General features: G+C 35.8%; 1 protein-coding gene across 1 annotated transcript in view; it reads right to left on the reverse strand.

Annotated features, from left to right (window-relative positions):
• PKHD1L1 (PKHD1 like 1) overlaps window positions 1-24,505 on the reverse strand; it is a gene marked incomplete at both ends in the record, with an annotated part of 159,996 nt that overhangs the window by 133,278 nt on the left and 2,213 nt on the right. Inside the window, 8 exon segments of the mRNA XM_080694743.1 lie at window positions 274-344; window positions 4,657-4,699; window positions 5,796-5,869; window positions 6,394-6,447; window positions 9,958-10,051; window positions 11,287-11,344; window positions 13,477-13,585; window positions 14,577-14,721. Of these exon segments, the coding sequence (XP_080550869.1) occupies window positions 274-344; window positions 4,657-4,699; window positions 5,796-5,869; window positions 6,394-6,447; window positions 9,958-10,051; window positions 11,287-11,344; window positions 13,477-13,585; window positions 14,577-14,721 (648 nt within the window).

Below are 24,505 nucleotides of genomic sequence, written 5' to 3' on the forward strand. Positions count from 1 at the left end.
GAGAGTACTGGCTTTGTATTATTTTTCCTTTTCATTACCAACAACTAAAGTCTAGATAAATAAGTTTCCCTGTTCTCTTTCTTAGTGTGATGAGTTTATTTTTCAGTCTTATAGTAGGAGTGCAGTTTAGGGTATCCTAGCCTAATGCCAGGGTTTTATCTTTTAGATTCCCCATCTTGGATATTTTTCTTTTCCTAGCAGCACATAGAATAACATAGAAGCATCTACCAGCTCTCCTCACATCCACATCAGAGTCAGAGAAATGTCACATACCTGCAAATGTTTGAAACATTGAAACTTTATTGAGAGAAGAAACAAAATATGTCGCTTTCTGTGGTAAACTCCTGTTTAAAAGAAAAGTTAATTTTTTTTTTTTTTTGCTTTTAAGAAATGACTTTTATTTGGGGATTTTTGTTGTCACTGTTATGACAGAAATCAGGTCATGACTTGCCAGGGAACAGGACATGAATTCTTGAGGGAAGATAGAAACATTCTTGTATCTTGTTTTGATTGTTGGTCACACACATATATATGTTTGTCAGAACTTAGTAAAAAAAATAGAACACCGAACAGATGTACACATTTTATTATATGCAAATTATTCCTGAACAAAGTTGATCTTAAGAAATTATATTGACAAAATAAAAGGGCAAAGAAAACAGAGGACTACTGTGCACAATGGCTGGGCTCTTCTGTTGACCCACGGACTCTTAGAGTCCAGTGGGTTCTAAAAGAATCGATTGAAAACCCTTCCATTTATTATGCCATTTTACCTTTATATCAGCCACATGAGACAGATTTTAAAAAATCAAATAATTTACTTAATTTACTCAAGATTACAAAACCAATATGCAGCAGAAACAAAATTAGAAGCCAGGCATTTTAGTCCAAAAGCCTTGGCTCTTAATCTGTATATTATACAATACTGTTCCCCTGCCCATAAATCGGTGTAATAATACAGATGGACCAGGGTAAAGTATGAGCAATCCAGCCAGGCATGGTGACACACAACTGTAGTAATCTCAGTACTTGGGAGGCTGAGACAGGACAATGGCAGGTTCAAAATCAGTCTCAGTAACTTAGCAAGGCCCTCCGCAACTTAGCAAGAGCTTGTTTCAAAATTCATAAAAATGAAATAGGGTTGAGGGTATAGCTCAGAGTTATAATATCCAGTGCCAAAACAAACAACAACACACAAACCCTAACAATTCATCAGGTTTAGATGCCCTTAAATAAACAGAAAGTCTTAATATTTGTGCATGCATTTTTTTTTTTTTTTGGTGGTACTGGGGTTCCTGGAAACTCTTCTACCTCCGGGCTACACTCCCAGACACCTATTTTTTATATTTTTATTTGGAAACAGGTCTCTTAGGCCAGCGAGGCTGGGTTCCAACCTGCGCCATCCTCCTGTCTCCGCCTCCCAATCGTGGGGGTTACAAGCATGCACCACCATGCCAGGCATTTTGCATGTTTTTTGATAGAAACACATGCACAATTACATAATCTAAAGGGGTAGGAAGAGAAAGAATTATGAAAATTAAATACTATTCTCTTACTTGCTTTAATGAAATTCACAATTAGAAAAGTTTAAAAATTCAAATAATTTTAAGACTCAAAACTTATTTATCATAATTACAGTATAATAAATTGGAATCAACAAGGATGATGGAAACTTGTGATTTAGACTAACAACTCTCTTGCAAATCTAACCCAGGCATCACTTCATGCATTTGCAAGACTAATGCATCTTTGGATATATTTTATGCTAAATTAGTTATTTAAGAAGTTTGAACTGGATTGTACATTTTTATGTTATTAGCTTTTGAGTTGATTCACAAAGATCTAAAATGAATTCTGCATTTCTAAAATTAACTCTGCTTCTGCAGTTAGTGGAAAAATTGCCCCCTGAAATAAAATTTGAATGTAATTTATTTTGGATGACACTGAGGTGATTTTCACTAATTCATTGATAATGACTAGGCATTTCTCAATTAAAGGCAGCCTCATTTGAACCTTATCAGTTAGAAACAGCTGCCACCTGAACTTGGGGAAATAGCAGGGAGAGGGTTTGTTATTAAAAGAGATACAAGATGGGTGCCACAATGGTCTGTAATTAGTTCATTTGATATTCAGAAATGCTCCTAAAATTTGTAAAATAATAATTATATAATTTATAAAATGATTTAACATTTTTAAATGCGGTGTAATCTTAAAACTAGGTTTTAAAGTATTAAATGACATATTTTTAACAGTTATCTTAAATTACTGAGAGTATTTTATGTAGGAACACAGTTTTCTCAATTAAGAGATATTAACACAAAGGTTATTCATTGGATTAAAGAAAGGAATTATATATCAAGATACAATGTAATGCAGTGTTCTAACCTATGTTATATGTGGATTTGCTGGCATTTTTAAATGGAAAATTTCTGAGCGAGTTAATCTAGCATATTGATTTATTTATACTTAGCAATCATATCCAGCTTGGTCATTCAAACAATCTTTTTTAGATAATTATTTTTCCAAGAGACAGATGATGGATTTGGCAATAAATATTTTTACTTTTATTTTTAAAATGTTTAATATTACTAAGAATTTATTTTTTTTCACCTTACAAAGAGTGAGACTAAGAGCATAAAAGAACCATATATAGGTCCAGAAATCATTAAAAACTTAATCATTGCTGGTTCTTTCTAATGGTTTTAGTAAAATTCTATTGTGTGATCTTAGTCAGTTCTATGTAAGCAATTCTTTCCATACAAGAGAATAGCTGTTAAATCATGGGGCTATAAGCCATTTGCATCATAAATCACAAGAGTATACCCTGGCACCATTAACATATCTTCCACACTGATTTGCTCATGAGTTATACTTCATGGTTTCATTTTAGTCTATATTGGTCATAATGACTTTTTAATCAGCATGACTTATTAACAGGCATGATTTTAACAGACATGAATTTTTAAATAAGCCTTTTGCTTCTAGGTGTCTAGCACTAGATGCCCTTTAAATACAATGATAGTGAGCCGGGCATGGTGCCTCACTCTTGTAATTCCAGTTCTTAGGAGACTGAGCCATCCTCAGCTACTTAGTGAAGCTCTCGGCAACTTATTGACACCCTGTTTCCAAATAAAATATAAAATAGGTATGGAAGTATAGCCTGGAGGTAGAAAGCCCCTGGATTTCATCCCCAGTACCACGCACACACAAAATATATATATATAAAATAAAATGATAGTGGATTTTGGTCCAAATGGAATTGCAGCTCCATGCAGGGAGGACCAAATCTTTTATTGCCTGTGAATACTGAACAGAAAGAACATCTGCTTTGATTGTAGCAGTGCCATTCTTTTCCAACTTCTAATCATTGAGTGTCTCTTTAGAGACTAAAAGGAAATCAACAGACCTCATTTACATTGACATTAAAAATTAAAGATATATTGACCTACTACAGCTGTATTAGTATTAGATGATAAATAATGTAATTTTTTAGATGTCTGTTAACTGGATCATTTCTAATTTAAAAAATACTATGATATTTGGGCAGAACAATTCATTTAGGTTTAGCAGGCCATGGTTTTGCCCACTGGAGCCATTGACAAATCCAGTTACTGTGGGATTTGTTCATGGCTGAACCCTCCATAAGTCATGGGAGAGCACTGGAATGAAATGCTCAGGTCCTGAATTTAGACAGATTAACTCACTTACGAGTCCTGCTGAGCGTCCTTAGGAAAATTGTTTAATGTTCCTCTCATTTTCCCAGTGGATATCATGGGGTGGATGACGGCATTCAATTTATAGGTTCTTTGGAAGATTAAGCTAGATAATGTACGTAAAGGACATGACACTATGCTTAGCACTAAATGTTCACTATTACTGTCTGTAATAAGAGGTTTGAAGATGTGTTGAGATTTTCGCATCCTAATATTTCTATGAACATCCAAAGTCTTTCTTATTGATATTAGGATGTAGGATATCTGGAAACAAGAACTCGTTTTATTAAAAACCATAAATATGCTGGCCATGGTGGCACACATCTGTAATCCCAACACTTGGATGGCTGAGAGAGGAGGACTGTACCTTCAAGGCCAACCTCCGCAGTTTAGCAAGACCCTCAGCAATTTAGCGAGACCCTGTCTCAAATTTTTATAAAAGCGCTGGGAGTATGGCTTGGAGGTAGAATGTCCCTGGGTTCAATTCCCAGTACCCAAACAACAACCACCACAAACGTTAATTATGTTATTAACATTGGTGGTAAGATACTGCATTAAAAGCTGTAACTTTCAAAGCTCTATGTCTTGATATCATAAAGAAAAATGTTATTTGATAATACTGTTCACGAGGTTTTATTTATACTTAGAGTTTCAAATAAAAATTTAATTGCTTTTGTTATAAAAAAGAATAATTAAATAGAAGACACACAATAAGTAAAATAATTTTTATATCATAATTTTTTGTTGGTTGCTTTAGTTAAAAGGTCATGTGTGAGACACAAATTGTGAATGACAGGGAGTTGCTGACTTTTAAATGTTAATTCGGGGGAAGAAAGTGATTAATTCTTTAATCTCTTGCATCTATCTCACAAAGTGAATATACACTTTATTTTATTTGCCCAGTTGAATCAATTATAAAAATATCATTTACAAAATGGCCTACCTTCCATAATCACTGTCTAAGATGAAGCTGACATTGTGATGACCTGGAATTAATTAAAATATACAATCAATTAAATCCCCAACCAGAGCATAACAATCACTCTATATTACAAAGCTGATTAAAAAGTAGGGAAAAAAAACATAAAGGCTGAATTTATACAAGTACCAATTAGTTCTTAAAGAAATGAAAACTGTACTGTATTAAAAAGTGTCTATAATATAAAAATATGTATAATAGGTATCTGGAGGTTATAAGCAGCAATGTCTGAAGAAAATATAACTGTGAGTGAAGAATAATAAAAGCAGAGGTATATAACCATGTCACCCGGAGTTTGCCTTTTTTCATCAATAGCTGTTTAATTGTTTAGGCCCTCTGCTAGGAGTTGAGAGATTCAGGCAGGGGGAGCGCACAGACTTTCCTCCTAACAGAACATACTGTCTAGCAGAGAGTACAATCAGTCAAGAACAGCAACACAGAGCACTCAACGTGATAAAGCTATCAAGGAGGAGAGTGAGCTTTGAGAAGGTCAAAGGGGGTCACAGGAGGCTTCACTGAGGTCACACATTGTTATCTCTAAATTTCAAGATAGGATGTTTATAAAGGGCCTAAACAGAAGACAGAAGGGAAGGCCAGGCAAGAATTAAAAGATCTATGTGTCTGCAGTATATACAGCAAGGAAGTGGGGAGATGGAATAAAATTAAGGCAACAGATAAAATAGCTGAATTAGTCATGGAATCCTCTGGGAGAAGAAAGGAGGAGAAAGAGAAGGAATGTAAACCTTAAGAAAAGATGAATTCAGCCAGGCGTGGTGGCCGACCCTTGTAATCCCCATGCTTGGGAGGTGGAGACAGGAGGATTGTGCTGGTTAGAAGCCAGCCTCGCTGGCTTAAGAGAGCCTATTTCCAAATAAAAATATAAAAAATAGGTCTAGAAGTGTAGCCCAAAGGTAGAAGGGTTTCCAGGAACCCCAGCACCACCAAAAAAAAAAAAAGATGAATTCACACATGTCCATATGAAAAAGAAAGAAGCAAGAAAGAGACAGAAGAGTCCCTAAAAAGGTAACAAAAGGGCAGGGGAGGTTAGAACACAAAATAGATGTGAAGCACGTATGACAATTAGAAAGATGATCGACACTTACCAATGTAAGTCCCAGTTACCTTGCAGACCATAGAACCTATGTCTCCATTTGGATGACTTAGCTTTAGACCATACCTAACAAAAGATATAGGCCAATATTAAACTTCATAGTGACACTAAAATTTTAAAATACTATGTTTTTCTTAAAATTATCTCATTAATTTTAGAATATGAATCAGGACATAAATTGTTGCTACAACTAAAATTTCTATAAAATAAAAATACTTCTCACACTTCACTGAAGATATTTAAATAAAATATCATTCAACCATGAAATTAGCACTGATATCCCTATTAGTATTTCTTTGAAAGAGCTTAAAATATTATCAAGTAGAACAATTATTTTCTAAGGATGTTTCCCCAAATACCTTTTTTTCATATTAATCTAAACAGTAGCTCACATCATAATAAATTGAAAACAGAAAAAGATACAAGGTAGTACCTAATTATATAAACAATGTTAATTTACCATATAAAATATTATACTTTATATTGCATTATAGAATACTTAGCTATGCAGATCACTAGCAATCACTACTTAAATTTACTATGTTTATATGCACTATTATTTTATATAGAAAGTTATTATAATCACTTACAGATCATCAGATTGTGGTATAAGAAGCTCACAGGGCATTCCTCCGGTATAAACTCTGCATAGATATTTTTATTAGAAAAGATCAAATTATGTTTAATAAATGGCTTCAAAATGCCCTACTTTCACCAAGTGACTACCCATCTTACTTCTTTTCCCTTTCAACCACTATTGTTTTTTGTTTTGTTTTGTTTTGTTTTGGTGGTCCTGGGGATGGAACCCAGGGGCTTTCTACCTCTGGGCTACACTCCCAGACCTATTTTATACTTGATTTGGAAACAGGATCTCACTAAGTTGCTGGGAGCCTCACTAAGTAGCTGAGGCTGGCTTCGAACCTGTGCGATCCTCCTGTCTCAGCCTCCCAAGCACGGGGATTACAAGTGTGCATCACCACGTCCGGCTTCAACCACTATTCTTATCCATCACTAGCTCCTTTAAAAAAAATCTATTGAAAGGCGAGTATGGTGGTGCATGCCTATAATTCCAGTACTTGGAAGGTTGAAGCAGGAGGATTTCAAGTTAGAGGCCAGCCTCAGCAAATTGTGAGGCCCACAGGAACTTAGGGAATCACTGTTTCAAAAAGTGGAGGATAAAATAGGGCTGGGAATGTAGCTCAGTGGTAGAATGCCCTTAGGTTCAATCCTCAGTACTGCAAAAAAAAAAAAAAAAAAAAAAAAAAGTAAGAAAGGAAAGAAAAAACAAAAACAAAACATCTATTGAATGCTGTTATGTGACTCTAGTTACTGGGACACAACAATGTGTGTGGGGTTGCCCTGCCCTTATGGAACATTTTACTGGGAAAGAATAATAAACATAATAATCATAACATAGTGGATATGTTAGAAGGCATTAAGTACTTCAAAAAGTACTTGTTTAGCATGTGTGAGGACCTGGGTTCAATGCCCAGTGACAAAAAAACAAAAACAATACAATTAAAACATAAAAACAGATAATGAAATTATGTGCTTAAAGTTCAGCCACAAAAAGTGAAAATTTGTATGTTCTCCTTAAAATTCAGAGGCTAGGGAAAAATAGAGCTCATTCTCGGAGGATGAACCATAGATGAGCAAATACGGTGACCTAAGTGAGGGGGATGGGAGGGGGGACAGGGAAATCCCCCAATGTACATGATGTACATTCATAAACATAGCAGAGTCAATTACTAAGCCAAATCTGAGAAAGAGGGGGAATGGGGGGGATTGGGGAAGGGCTAAATGAGTGATGTGTGCATGTATGCCTCTACCATCTTGTACCCCTTTAAGATGTATGATTACAATGCACCAAGAAAAAAGCTCAATCAATTCAAATAAAAACATAGTTCTTTAAGTTTTATATTGATGGCACTTGATGCCACTGGAGGCTTGTAGGTAACTGGTATTATTTTCTTTGAAACACCAGAATAAACTACTCAGCTTCTGTGACAGCAAATTTTGACTCGAAATAAGGCCACATACAAAGCTGAACTATAAAAACTAAGAACTTCTGTTTGCAAAGAATACTGAACATTATAATACACTTTTACATGAAAGTTCTTTGATTTGATCATTACATGAGGCTTGTAAAGCAAGTGAACAGAATTATTGGATCCATTACAGAGGTACATGGATTCAAATTCTCCTACTAATCTTCTGCCTTATTCCAATTAAATAAGAATGTAGCAGCTAACACTTACAAGTCCTTACTGCATTAAATTCTTTAACCATCCTGTGCTTTAGTAACTATTATCTTTTCATTTAATAGATGAAGATATTGAGACATAGAATTTAATTACACTAGAGCTCCCAGGGCATTTCATTGTGCCTGAATTCCATTAGCAAGAAGTGGATAGCAAGTAGGCAGGAAGCCAGGAGACCATCTGCTTCTCAGACCTTGTCCATTCAGCCAAATTATCATATCCAGACCTGGCTCAAATTATAAAGGACCCATTAGAGAGATATAAGACTGCAGCTAGAGAGGAAGAGATAGAGTAGGAATTCACACCCAGACAGACTCGTATACTTGGTAATTCTCATGATGTGATGCATGAGCATGCCGTCTATGAGACTACCATCTTATTTGACCTCCTATACATAGTATTTAGAATTTTTCTCACCTGGTCTTCTAGATCAAAAGCTCATTAGTAGGCACTAGGCCCTCTACTCAGTTTGTGTGTTCTATAATTTGTATTGGTCTGAATTTAGAGATTTGGCTGAATGGATAAGATCTGAGAAATAGGTCTCCTGGCTTCTTGCCCAGTGCTACTGCACAGCCCTTTTCTATTGACACCTTGATAGTGGAACTAAAGCATAAAGAAATGCTTTGAGAGCCCTAGTTTCATAAATAACATGGTACAAATGAGATGATTGAGTTTGTGAGGACTTCATAGCCTCCCATTAGTAGGTGAATGACAAAAGTCCTAGTTATATATCAGGATTTCCAGAGTATGAAGATAAGGTAGGCTGATCTCTTAGACCCTTCATACTATAATTTTATAAAATGTTTTTATTAGTTCCCTGTTATAAAGCAGAAATAAATTCCAGTCATGATGGGATAGAGGAAGCATCTCTTTTCAGAAGTTAAACTTGCAATTTCTTGGCATCATTATGAGAAATTATAGCCATGAAAATTCTACCTAAAATCAGAATGTAAACCATTCATAACACTCAACCATATTGAAGCAGACAAAATATTTACTTATGCTAAATTATATATATTATTAAATATTTTTCTAGTAGTTATTATGTATAAGGAATCTATCTTAACTTTTTTTTTTCTTTTTTTTTTTTTTTTGGTGGTACTGGGGGTGGAACCCAGAGGCTTTTAACCTCCGGGCTGTACTCCCAGACCTTTTTTTTTTAATATTTTATTTGGAAAACAGGATCTCACTAAGTTGCTGGAAGCCTCACTGAGTAGCTGAGGCTGACTTCGAACCCATGCGATCCTCCTGTCTCAGCCTCCCAAGCGCAGCGATTACAAGCGTGCGCCACCACTCCTGGCTCTATCTTAACTTTTATAGAACATTCTAGCTTCACACATATGTGATTTCAAAGTTGAGTCTACCTCATAGAAGGTCAGATAAATCCCTTGTATTTTATTTAATAAAACTTTTAAATTGTTTATTTTATAAATTCACATACGACTATGTATATGTGTACATATATAACCTTTTTGGTATTTACAATTCAAAATTACTGTTTGAATTGTATATTTATCCACTCATCTGTTTTCAACATGTATTCAGTAAGCATGAAATATCTTGAGAAGCATGACAGAGTCCACAATTCCTCTTGTAGGAGATGAACAAGGCTGCCAGTCTTTTAAGGTAGGGCTGAAATAGCCCTGTCTGTGCTACAGGAGGATGATCTAGTGACTGTTCGTTTCTAGTCCAAAATGGAGGGTCTCACTGAGTTGCAAAGAGCCTCATGAAGTAGCTGAGGCTGTCCTTGAACTGCGATCCTCCTGTCTCAGACTGCAGAATGCTGGGATTACAAGCGTGTGTGTCACCATGCCCGGCTTATTGGTTTCATTATCGTTGGACTATTATATCACCTATGAGTTACAAGAACATATTTCCACATTAACAAATTACCTCAAAATCCTAACATTTTTCCCATTTGAACTCAGTGCAGTATTACTTCCATATACATCAGTGAAGATTTTTCCTTGGATTGTTATTAATGTACCTGAAAAATCAAACAAAGGACACTTAATTCCAAAATACTAGAGAGTTTCCCCAACAAAACCATCATCCAAACACTTATATCTGATGTTCGTCAGTATAGTTCAGCACTATTTGAAAGTTATAACAAAAATAATGAAAATTGAATGTGTATCTGTAAGGATTTATAGATTAAAATGGGCTACCAAGGAAGATAGAATGAATTATTTAATAAACATTGCTTGGATCAAAGGGTGATTATTTTGAAAAAGTACTTCCCACCTTACATAAGAAAGTAAAATAAATCTTAGGTGAGATAAAAAGTAAATATAAAAAGTAAAATAATAAAACCTTTGAAAATTAGATAAGATTTTATGCAATGTCTATGTAATCAGTTTGATGTAATATTCTACAGCATAAAAATAAATAAACAATAAGCCAGGCTTGTGGCGCACGCTTGTAATTTCCATGCTTGGGAGGTGGAAACAGGAGGATCGTGCAGGTTCGAAGTCAGCCTTGCTGGCTTAAGAAACCCTGTTTCCAAATTTAAAAAGTATAAAATAAGTCTGGGAGTGTAGCCCAGAGATAGAAGGGTTTCCAGGAACCTCAATACCACCAAAAAATAAATAAATAAAAAATAAATAGAAATAATAAAAGTTAAGATTTTTGGATTTGATAACAAAAATTCAAAATTGTCAAGAAACAATTTTAAAGCACATGATAAATGAAAACAATTTATATCTGACTTATAAATGTTTACTATCTTTCAAGTATACAGAATTATTAAAACTTGACATGAATAAAAGATGTTAGCTTTAAGTTAAGCCAAAAATAAATAATTTACAAAAGAAGTACATGTGTTCAATAAACCTAAAATAAATTCAATGATATAAATAGAAGAATTGGAAAATAATTTTTAAACCTACTTTATTTCTCATATAATTACTTAAAATAATTAGTATATACAATTTTCTATGTGGCAGAAACAGTTTTCATTCTGTTGGTATTATAAATTGGTAGAATCATAGCTGTCATAATAAACACTGTACTTATCTAAATGTCCAAAAGGGGAAAAGTTAAATATTTTAGAGCAGATTAAGATGCAGCTCTTGAAAATGATTTTTTAAAATATTGATAGTTAATTTTTATAATCAGAAAAAATGTTTATATATTTTCAGGTATTATAATAATTTTATATACTAAAGAGCAAACAAATTAATTACCACAGCACCAAAAGATTTTGACTGTCACAAAACAGACCTGGAGTTCCAGATAAAGGTGTGATGCTTGTTATTGTTGGTGTTCTAAAACTTTTTGCCTGTAAAATAATAAAGTTGGTAAGTAGTCCTATCTCTGATTTTTTTTTTTGGAATAGGTCTATTTTGAACATTATTTATATTTCAATGATATCCATTACTCACTATATTTTCTTTTTTATAAGAAATAATGTTTAGAACATTTAAGATTATTCAAGATATTTTCTTTGTCCCCTACAAATTATCTTTTATTCAAAACATTGTTAGTCTGGTTTTAAAATTTAATGATCCTTTTGTTTACAGTAAGCCAAATTAGTCTTTATGGTAAAGACTTTCAGTAGTTTGATGAGCCAAAATTAAAGAAAGCCTATTTTAAATAAGTCCCTTGAAAATTAAAATAACAAGGTATGTTTCAAAACCATAGAAGCAAAACAGCCCAACAAAGTAAATTTAATAGCCATGCTAATGAGGATTTTCTTTCCTTTTTTGAGGGGAGGAGTATGGGGAATTGAACCTAGGGATATTCTTCCTGCAATATACATTCCCTGAGTTCAATCCCCAGTACTGCAAAAGCAAAACAAAACAAAACTGTGCCAGCTGTGCAAGTCCTTGGTCAGAGAGAATGTCACAAGTCATTGCTGGAAACCGACTTGGTTGCTGACTTTCTGATGGTGAAACAAGGTAGATGCCCTCAGATGTGGGGGAAGGAAGGTCACTGGGTAGGCAAAGGACAAAAGCATCATGGTTTTGAGGGGTAAGATGAGCAGTGCAATGACAAAGGGTTGAAAGACCTATTAGGAGGCTATTGTGATAACCTAGTGAGAAATGACAAGTCCAGCAACAATTCACCATTGCCAAACTATGGAACCAGCCAAGATGTCCATCAACAGATGAATGGATTACAAAACTATGGGATATGTACACAATGGAATTTTACCCAGCCATAAAGAAAATCAAAATTAAGTCATATACAGGGAAATTGATGGAACTGGAGAACATTATGCTAAGTGAGATTAGTCAGTCACACAAAGTGAGAAATCAGATGCTCTCCCTAATATATAGGAGCTAGAGATAGAGTCATAGAAGAAACTCTAGGTGAAGGAAGAGAAACTGTAGATAAGCAAATAAGGAGACCTACTGAGGGGGATGTGAGGGGGAAGAGGAAAATTCCCCAATGTACATGATGTATATTCACAAACATATCAAAGTTAATCACTTAGCCAAACTTGAGAAAGAGGGAGGGGGAGGGAATGGGGTGGGAATTGGGGAAGGGCTAAATGAGTGATGTGTGCTTGTATGCCTCTACCATCTTGAACCCCTTTAAGAGACTATAATGCACACCCCCCCCAAAAAAAAGGCCATCTAGGAAAGAAGGCCATGAGAGAATGCACCGAAAAACTCAGTGAGAGGATGGGATCATCAGCCCAGTGTGGCTTCTGAACAGCTTCCAGGCTGAAGGTGAAGGCAGAGGAGAAACTGAAGACGGTAACAAGTTTCTGGCTTGAGATGGTAAGAAACAATCCGACAAGAAGGAGGAAGAAGGTGAAATATAAGAAGTACAGTTAATTTAGGCTGAATTTAGGTTGATTTGAGGCCATTTATGTGTGTATGAAATACTAGGATACAAACTTGCCCCACATCTTGAGAGAAAAGAGAGAAACACACATACACACACACACACACACACACACACACACACACACACACAAAATAAAAAATAAAAGAATCTATGAGATGGTGCATAGAATAAAATGTATTTTTCAAATTCCTTTACTAGGGAAATAAATTTTGAGTGGCTTCTATGCTACCCTCAGGCTTATTACATTAGAAATTAGAAAGGAAGAAAGTTATGTTCCTATTTAAAATGAAATGGGAGAAGAAAAGAGAGAATCAAACTAAGAGCAAAAATAGGGGGGAAAAGGGGGGGAAATGTGAACAAAAACTAATTTGGAAATATAAGCATTTAATTCATTAATAAAATTAATTTTAAAGGGAGGAACAAACTAGAAATAACAAGAGATTCAGTTATCACTATGGGAAACTCAGTGACTGGGGAAATTAGTCTTGGCTACCTCCTAAAATACTTTTTAACGTGGAAAGAGTAACAATCTATAAAAATAAAAAGTAAAAACCTAGTTCGGTAAAAAGGGAACACGCTCAACTGCATGTAAATTAAAGAGGAGATCCCACATACATAGAAGCTGCATGCCCAGCTATGGATGTGACCTTTGCAGGTGTTATTTTCTGCAATAGGAACCCCGTCCACACTGACTCGAACAGTGTAAGAATCTTCTGGCATTGCTCTGCAATGTAAATAAAAAATATATGAGGAATGCAATAACATTTATTTAATAAATGGTATTACATGTTATTTTTGGATATAAAGTTGTCTAAAATACTCATTGATGTATAAAATTAATTCCATTTTAGGTTACAGAAAGAAGAGCTTAATACTGAACAATCTTATGATGCCAATTCTATCATCACATGATTCTGGCAAAGGCCTATTCTGACTATGCATATTGGTGCTTATTAATGCCTCTATCACCCTAATCTTCATCATGATGTATAATTACAATACACCAATAAAAACTAATGGAAAATATGACAAATGCAATAACAACAAACCACCATAGCCATTTTAAATAGTAATGCATCATTGGTATATTCAGCTATTTTTTTTAAAGTTCCAGTTAATCAAGTTTCCCCTTAAGTAAGCTTTTGCATCTGATAAAGAGCCAGAAAATCTAATATAAATAAGATCCTCTGGAAAATGTGCCCCTCTGCTACTAAGGTCAACACTGGAAATCGCAATTTCAAATGATTTTAACTGTTTTTCCAAAGTTGCTAATAACACACATCAATTTAGGTTGATAAGAAAGAACTTAAAATGTCACTATATAAAATCATCATCTTTAATCTTAATAACTATGTGAAGATTTTGAACAAAATTAATCAAACTGAACAGGAACGCATAATTTTGGTATTTCCAGGCACATTATTACAATTTAATAGTTGCCATTTATCTCCCAAAGGAGCTCAATAATTATAAGATAATAGCTCTAATAAAATTACAAAGGATATATTTTTATCATGTTCATGTATGGAAAGAGCATTATAATTGAATATAATAAAGGTATAAAATAGTCTAAACATTATTAAATTAAATATAACTGATAACCAGAAAAATATTACTTGCTATAGGCAGAATGATAAAACTGTTAAAATACCAATATGCAAGATGAATTTTTGATATGATAAAAGTGATGTTATTAAAGATACTTTAAAACAAACCTAGTATAGCATGTGATTTGAGTTGAATGACTTGAATCTTTCTCCACATCACAAGTAATTGACTGGAAAGAAGAAACTAACTGCACACTGTTTCCCATCTCAGCATTGTCAACTCCAAAGTTAAACTGACTTGCTTGAGAAAAACCTGGAAAAATAAGAAAACTCAGTTATCGTGAGCGGGGCTCCATTCTCAGAGATCTAACAAATGCAACTCAGTATCAAATCACTTGATAAATAACAAGGAATAGTGCTAAAGAAAGCAGTTAATGCACTTCATGCTTAACCCCATGACTGTAATTTTCTTTGGAACTATAAATAGTGAACTTCAATTTGTTCATTAAAGTATATGTCAGAATACATATAGTTGATCACACCCCACCCACCCACCGCCATACACAGGACACTGTATATGGTGGGGAAAACTACTGTTTAAAAGCAACACGCTGAAGGGGCTAGAAAGAGTGGAGGAGAGGAAAAATGTCTTATAAGCGGCAGAGTCTTTACCTCAAGTTCCTATAAAGCAACGACTGAGGTTGCGACTTACAAGCAGGAGGTTAATTTAGGCAGGGATCCCTTGGGAATAAAAGAGAGTTAACCCTAAAGGAAAGAAAACTAGGCATACCTGAGGACCACTGTGGCTCCATTTTGCTGGGAGTTTCTAAGCAAAATGCGGAGTCAAAGAATCAGTTGAATCAAAGAATCAGTTGGCAAGGTCCCCGTTGGTTAAGAGTTCCCCCTAGGCGCAATAGCTTTCCTCTTGTGCAACACTTTTTGGCTACACACAGGTATATGTGATATGGGTTACAAAGTCGAGAAAGATATGTTGTGGGAACTTCAAGCAAGAAGCTGGGCACATAGATCAAGTCAGAGCACAGAGGGAACTCTTTGCCACAGCTCTGGCTAGAATTAGAGGTAAGAACAACAGGGCCTAAGGCTAGATATAAAAGGCATCTGGCCAGGTGTGGTAGTTCATGCTTGTAATCCCAGTACTTGGGAGACTGAGACAGGAGAATCATAGGTTTAAAGACAGCCTCAGCAACTTACCAAAGTCCTCAACAATTTAGGGAGACCATAGCACTGGCGGTGTAGCTTCAGAGGTAGACTATCTCTGTGTTTAATCCCCAGTATCGTGAAACAATTTTTTAAAAAAGATATCTGACTGTCTGCTCATTATGCCACAAGTATCTGCTTATGCCCTCCATTTAAAACACTATCCATCACAACATTTTCAATATGGTGACCGGCCAAGAGCTCTGCTAGATATAATACAAGAAAGTATGACAAGCTACAGGCCACCAACTGCTACAACCAGTCTTGACTCTATAGTTAATGTTCACCATGCCCTCTATAGTTTCATCTATTATCACCCATCGTGGATTTCTCTAATCCTTAGCCAGCATGCAGCTAATGGTGATGATAGCAGCTTTCATCCTTGAGAGGTCTGAGGCATTCTAGGCCTTGCCCTTCTTGGGTTGTAGTTGCTGCAATTGCCTGTTGGCACTTATTACTGGACACGGAAGCCAAGAAATGCTGCCACAAATACCTTGAATTCCAGACATTCTGCTTCCTATCTGCATCAAGTAAAAACAAAATTACTTCTCCATAATAAGCAGAATTGATTATCTCTAGTAATGTACTAGATAGGCTTGATGAATTCAAACTAATTCGGTAGGAGATGTAGTCTCAGCTCAGTCCACAACATGTAGTGTGATCTCTAATGGATGATGCATTCTCTCTGCCTGAAAAACTCAGACCACAAATCCAGCTCAACCTAAGATTACAAGGACAAATGACACAAACTCTATTTCTGGGTCACTGGAGTGGTAGTGAATAGGGGCAACCCTTTATTTCGAGCTCCATGCATTATGTCTCTTAGAAAACAGCAGCATATAGCTGTCATCGGTGCAATTCACCTGGAGGACAACATGCTTTTCCACAGGATGTAACTTGCAATCTGGCCTCTTGGCCGCAGCGTGAATGGGCTTTTCCATCATTCCGTATGGCCAAATGTTTCAGGGTGACACAGGTTGCATGGCCATATGCTTGTTAGGATAAGTTTTTCACTATAAAATGAGCTGTTTATTAATGAGCTGCTTACTCCAAGATAATATTTTGTGGAATCCCATGTCAAGTATCTGAGGATCTCTACAGGCTCTAAGAAAAAGGTACTAGCAGAGGCAGTGAAAATAGAAGGCAAACCCTTATCTGCAGTAGGTGTCAGTTTCTGTGACAAGGAATCTCTGCTTTTTTCATGAAGGGGAGTGATGCAGTAATCAACTCATCACTGAGGAGCTGTGTGAACTTCCTGAGGGGTGGTACCCTCCTGAGATCTCAGAGTCGGGCTCTGCTACTGGTAGCTCAGGTATCTGCGACGGCAGAAGTTAATAGCCGTGGTGGACTCAGTCCATGGTGTTGGGCCATGCATGGCCTTCACTCCATGGCCTCTGCATGAGCCATTGCACAAGCTCAGAGCTGGTCATGGAGAGAAGCTCCCAAGTGGTTGGATGGGTATTCTAGTCAACCTGCTTACTCCTTTCTTTGAAGGGGCTGCTCTCCTATAGGAGTGAACCTGAGACACATAGATCTGCATGCTTTGTTCTCAACTACCACGAGTCCCTTTACTTGCCTCTAAGACTCTTTTTTCTCATCTTCCAATCCCATTTATTCCAGCCTCTGTCCAACTAGTCATCGACCCCTGCCTGGTAAGACATCCTTACCTTGAACTGCATTTCTCTCCACACAATGTCACTGACTGTACACTGCTCAGTTTTGTGACCAGGGGGAAGGAGAATGGAAAATGAGTTAAGAGCTCAGCTTGAGTTTGTAGCATTTGTAACTAGGACCAGAGGTGATGCCACAGAGGGGTTAAGTGAGACACAGGAAGCATATGGTAAAACTGTCAATGGAATCCATTCAGAGGGAGTAAGCCATGAGAGTATCTAAGGGAACAGAATTTGGGATAGAGAGAATAGAATGTGCCAGGCCCCTGTTGGGATCGTGTTTATGGGTTCACATAAAGGCAAGCGTGGATGGGAAAGTATGATTGAAAAGAAGTGGAAAGAAAGCAGAGGAGAAATGGAGTTTAGGTTATTTATATGATTGGGGAACCACAAGGGGCTTTGAAAGAGAGCAGCAGAATGATCAGACTTCTACTCCTCTAGAGTCACCGGCTGCTATTCTGAGAAGAGACTGAGGGATGAGTGAAGCATCCCTATGAGTGGTGGGGAAACAATGAGATGTGTGTGGTCAGGGTTCAAGAGAAGACTGGACAAAAATAAGAATTTTGGTAACCACTCTTCAGGAATTCTACTGTAAGGCAAGCAAAGAGGTGGTAACCTGAGAGGGGATGAAGCAGGAGGAAGGCTAACGATTTGCTTTTATGTTTTTTCAGGTGAGTGAAATAACAGCATTTTAGCATGCTGATGGGTATGATTCAACAGAATGCAACAAATAGATAATGTAAAACAGAGCAGAGATTATTTTAATATGACTCTAAATATATGAAAATTTAAGACTGCACTGTTGAATATAAATTAACTATTTTATGCCACACAAAGTATTTTCTATTATTGAAAAATATTCACCTTTGAAATAAGCTCACATAATAAAACTTATGAATAAGATTAATTAGATAATGTTCTATTAATTAAATTCTATAATTAAATATTTTTCTAATAAAAATGTTAATGAGGAATCTGTGAACTACACACATGTATGAAATTGTCTATACTATAATATTTTATAAAGATAAATCAATAAATAGCTTTTGCCCAGATTTCTTCTAAATCTAAAATTTTTAGATTCTGTAGATTAAAAATATGTATATTTTCAAGTATTTTTCTATTGTAGGCATTTAACATTCAAACACCACAATGGTGAAATTGATACTATCTGAAATTATTAAAAAGTTACTTTTTTTTCTTTTGCAGTACTGGGAATGAAACCCAGGGCCATTTTACTTCTGAGCTACTCTCTCAGCCCTATTTCTTTTATTCTTTAATTTGAAGCAGGATCTCACTAAGTTGCAGAGAGCCTCACGAAGTAGCTGAGGCTGTCCACAAACTATGATTCTCCTGTCTCAGCCTCCCAAGTACTGGGATTACAAGTGTGCATCACCACACTTGGCTAAAAAGTTACTTTTACACTAAAATACTTGCATCCATATTATAAATATAAATGTATAATAGCTGCTTGAATTTCAGAAAATACTTACCTACCGACCATATCATCCCACAGTAAAATAAACTTCAGTAAACTTCATCAGTAAACCAGAAAAAAATGGGAAACCCAGAGATTTAGAGTTAATTCTTTAATTCCTGTGTATAATACTATAATAAGTAATTCTAGGATATAAATGTCCTACATATGATATTAATGTTAGAAAAAGGTAAATACGTTGAGGTATTTGCCTTGAAATACTGGTAATTTCTGAGTATATTTCAACAAAACAATCATTACATTTTGTGTTCACATGAAATAATTTTAGAAATTGAAGTGGTGGGCAGAGATGTCAGACATCTGTAGTATGGCTCATTTTGAAATTACTGAGCATCTTCAGTGTTCTCCAAAGCTCCATTAGATAGTATGATTACAATATTGCCTGGTGCAGCACAGGATTGTAAGGAGGACCTCCCTGTGCCAGATGTTCATCGAAACCCAAAGTCCCCAAACTCCAGCCCTGGTAAAGCTGCCTGACAGGTGGCAGTGGGTACCACATTAGGAGCCAGTGACATTTAATGGGAAGGGGCCAGGCTTCAGACCCCGACATCCATGGTTGGGATCTCAGCACCCGCACTTTCTTGCCAGCATGACCTTGAGCAAGCTATAAACTCTTTCAGCTTAGTTTCTGCATCAGAAAAAGTGGCCATAATCTATCTTAATAGATTGTTAGGAACACTACATGATAATTTACATATGGTGCTTGTCTCAGTAAGGTATTGGCTAAGAGTTCATTGTTAGGAACACTACATGATAATTTACATATGGTGCTTGGCTCAGTAAGGTATTGGCTAAGAGTTCATTAGATATCTGTTCTTATTAGTCACAAAAATCCCGTGATTTAGTTTCAGGTTAACATCCCTTTTTCAAGATAACACAGAACCACTTAAGTGTTATCTAGGATTTGAGCCGAGGATGTAGATGCCCAATGCTACAATTTGTTACCCAATGTAGCTTGCTCCATCTCCTGTCTCCTCAGCTTCATTCTGTTCTTTCCTTTTTATGTGGGAAAATTAAGCAGAAATGTCACAAAAGGTAGGGATGCTAATAAGCACTATCTTATTCCTCAAAGGTTAAGCCTTAATCAAGCAACTCTCTTGGCATAGATTAATACAAATGCAAGTATAAATTTTAAACATGAAATATATTTGCAGTTGAATTTGCAGTTTTGGAGCTAGAAAGACAGTTACTACTAAAATAGAATGTAAAAAAAAATACATGAAAACTGTTAAGCAAACCATTCATAGGCTTATTATTTTGCCAACTTTTGCTTATCTTTGTAGTTCACATTGAGTTTGGAACACAGAAGGGTTATTGGCATCTAAAGAATGGAAAATTTTACTTGTGGTACAGTTCAGGATGTGATATATATATATATATATATATATATATATATATATATATAATCATATACTTATACACTTATTAGGATACATGCCACATCAATGATAGGATAACACAGATCTGTTCTTAAGCATTCCTATGATAACTGCAATCTTGACAAACTAGTACACAACATTGTTTTTAGCTTAGAAGTGGCTATAGTGTCATAGATATGAAAATGCCCTAGGAGTAAAATTTATGGAAAAATGCAAATCAAGTAAAATTTGTGTGCATTTAATTACACATTTTGATGAAAAGCAAATATAGACGTATTTCTAATTTTTAGCGAATTCCAATGAGATAAAAATACAAAAAAATGACAATGGGTGAATGGATTATGAAACTGTGGTATTAATACACACAATAAAATTTTACTCAGTCATAAAAAAGAACAAAAGTATGTCATTTTCAGGAAAATGGATGGAACTAGAGAGTATTATGCTAAGTGAGATTAGTCTGTCACAGAAAGTAAAGAGTCATTTGTTTTCTCTGATATGAGGAAACTGGGGAGAAATTAGGAAACTAAAGGAACTCCAGATAAAAGAGGGAAAACCCAGAGTAGAGCAATGGAGGGAGGCTGGGGAAGGGAGTAGGGGAGAGGAGACTTGATGAAGAAAACACAAAGTAATTTTATGTACATATCTATACAAAACTGTCAATGCCAATCTCGGATCACGTACAGGGAAGGGGAGGGAGTGGAACGGGGTCTGGGGAGAAACTCGCCAAGTACTGGGTACATGTATGTCTCTATCACTCTGAACCTCATTATGATGTTTAATTACAATGCACTGATAAAACTGTATTTAAAAGAACTTTAAAAGTATATTTTTTTAAAAAAAAGAATTGGGTACAAAGGCAACACCTCTGGAAACCCTCCAAATCACAGGGATTACAGGAAGGATTGGGTGTACCGTGGAAACAGAAAAGGTGGAGGCTTCAGAGGAAAATTCCTGGCATGTCGATGTGTTTTTTACTTTTGAAGAAAAACTGGAGACAGGAATTGCCAGGCGCACAAGCCTGGGTCTCCTGATAACAGCAATCCAAAAGTAACGCCCGTGCTGGGAAATGTCAGTGTTCTTTAAGGTAGCAGTTGTCATGTACAAGATAGGCTGTTTTGGCTTCTCTAGTTAAAACAAAACAAAACAGTCCTGAGGGTGTAAGAAATGTACTTAAAAGTGGGGACATTCAACACAATGGGGAGGAAAGATGTCGTGTGATGGGTGGAAGATAAATTCTGGAGAATAAAACTGAGCCCATAAATAAATGCAAAAAATAATAAATGATAGCTCTAATTTACAGAGCAGAGTACTATGTACAGGCTACCTAAATAAACCATCCTTTTCAATAGTCACAATAGTCATACGATGTAGTGATCAGTAGCCCATTTTACTGATGAGGATAGCCAAGTCTTAGAGAAGTAACTTGCTCCAGTCACAGAATGTACAATGGCAAAGATGAAATCAAAAGTCAGACTGGACCAAAGCTCACATCCTTTCCATAATATCATAAAACTTTATATAATCAAATATTTCATTTTACCAGATGTGTATGCCAGACATTGAGAAGCAGCAAGAAAATAAAAAGCCAAAAGTAAAATATCACTCCATTCATCTTACTAATTTTTTTAAAAAATAGAGACATGATAAATATCAAGGAAGACAACTGAACAAGACAAGGAATGGCTATAAAATAATGAAACCGACAGAGTTATATAAACACCCCAGAACTAAGTCCTCCTCGTCAAATCTGGACCCTCAGGAAAGAGAGTCAATTATTTCTATGATCATACCCTTCCTCAAACAGTTTTGTTTTGGCATCATAACTGTAGAGTCATATATGTCATATATCTTTGGATCTTTGGCCTCTGCAGCATGGCCTCTTTATTTTTACTTTTTGCACTGCTGGGTGCACCCCAGGGCCTCATTTTTTTGGTGGTACTGGGGGTGGAACCCAGGGGCTTTTCTACCTCTGGGATATACTCCCAGACCTAGTTTATATTTTATTTGGAAACAGGGTCTCGCTAAGTTGCTGAGAGCTTCACTCAGTAGATGGGGCTGGCTTTGAACCTGTGTGATCCTCCTATCTCAGCCTCCCAAGCACTGGGATTACAAGCATGCACCACCACTCCCATACAAATTAAATTATTTTTAAACAGTCCAATGAGGCCTATATTTATACAATCATTCAGAATTTACAATTTTCATTTGAAAAGTGTTTTTTATCATAAATTAGTCTGGCATGTAATTGTAAAAATGGAGCGTCTATTGCTCACAGGCAGTACTAACAAGTGATGTGAATGTAGTCTTTCAAATAAACTCTTTTTTGGGGGGTTCATTCATGCAGTCATAGTAGCTCTGATGTCTTTTATAAGTGCATTATTTTATACACATCCCAAATATATCATGAATACCTAAAAGCCTATACTAAATCATATATATTTATTTAAAACTGTTATTGAGGTGTGATTGATATATGAAAAGCTGATCAGTTTGACTTATACAGCTGTGAAAACCAACACCACAAGCAATTCTATAAACATATCCATCGTATCCAAGTTTCTTCTTGCCATTTTCATTATTTTAAAAAAAAAACTGTAATAAGAATACTTGACATAGATTCACCCTCTTAGTAAAATTTTAAGTATACAATATTAACAAGAGGCACTGTGATCTACAGTAGATCTCTAGGACTTATTTTCATAACTACAACTTTTCACCCTTTGACGTACGCCTCTCCATTCCCCCTTGCACAACCCCTGATCACCACCACACTACTCTGTTTCTTCCTACAGAGCAGCAAAATCAGTATTTAGACTCAGCCTCTGAGAAAGACATACAACAGTGCATTCTTATTCACCTATAGTGTGTGATTAAAGAAGGGAGAGGGAAAAACGAATCAAACTGAGGGTGCAGATGTCTGCAATTCAAATGGAATTTAGCTCCTCCCCAATTGTCTGCCAAAAGCATCCTGAAACTGGGACTTTCTACTGGGAAAAGTAGAAATTCATCACCATGGTTTGTGCTTAAACACAGAACCTCCCCCTGATCTGGTTACCTAAAGTCCAGCCATGGTTCCTGAATCAGAAAAAGTTCAGGTATGGAGACAGAAAGATATAGCTGGGTGTTTGGGGTTTCTTTCTTTCTCTCTCTCTTTCTTTTTTTTATATTTCCCTCATGGCATTTAAATTTCTATTTAAAACCCAATAAATTCCAAGCACATGATCTTAATTTATAATACTTTTTATTTTTATTTTTGTGGTACTGGGGGTGGAACCCATGGGCATTCTGCCCTATTTTTATAATTTATAAGGGAGATATGATTAAAGATATTTTTTAAATAATCTTTAACAAATATGTTTTCAAATCTTAACTCTAGAAAAGAGCATTTTAATCCAAAATATATTGTTCACAATTCAGGGGCATAAACGATTTTAAGAATACCATTGATAGATTGGATTCTACAGACATATTAAAATATAAAAAGACATTTCAGCATATATAGTAGAATAATTAAATATCTTGTTTTGTCAACTCTCCAACTCCAAAAAATTCATTTCTTATTTTAAAATAATAATAATAGATTTTGTTAATGTTTTCACAAATGTTTTTTTCTATCCTTCAAAAATGCCTAAGTATCTGAAGAGTACTACCACTTTATAAGGGCCTTATGACTGACAGAACAACATATTTTTATTTAATCCAGAAACGGCTACTTATTAAATATATTTATTTATTTCCTTCTATATTTCCAACCAAGGCCAGCAAGGGCAAATAGAATCACCCATATCTCATACCTTGATGAAGCATGCAATAGGAGTCAGGTGGCAGGAGAGGGAGCCAGACTTTTGCTTTCTATTGTCTTTCCATTTACATTAACACACTCTTTTGCTATTATGCTTTCCTACTAACATTCTACCTCAAAACTCCCAAAATGCCTTTTTTAATATAAAGTGAGTTAAACCGTTATTCAATCAGGAAGAGCAGAGCAAGTGGCTGCAGAGTTGGGTTAACGATGTTCTTTCCAGTTGTATCATCAAGTCCAGGTGTTAAGTGTTAAGCAAGTAGTTATAATAAGAATTCAGATGCTTGGGTTGAAAAGACCTGGGGGATTTTGTTAGCTCTCAGAGGGGATAGAATTTTACTGCCTTAGCCAACTAAAGGAACAATGCCAGTGGGTTTTTTGTTTTGTTTTGTTGTTGTTGTTTTCATTTGTAATCTGAGGGATTGAGCCCAAGGTGTTCTACCACTGAGCTCCACCCCTGGCTCTATTTTATTTTTTATTTTGAAACCAGCTTCACTAAGTTGCTGAGGCTAGCCTCGAACCCGCAA

Source organism: Muscardinus avellanarius (assembly GCF_963383645.1).
Source record: "Muscardinus avellanarius genome assembly, chromosome: 4".
Classification (NCBI taxonomy): domain Eukaryota; kingdom Metazoa; phylum Chordata; class Mammalia; order Rodentia; family Gliridae; genus Muscardinus; species Muscardinus avellanarius.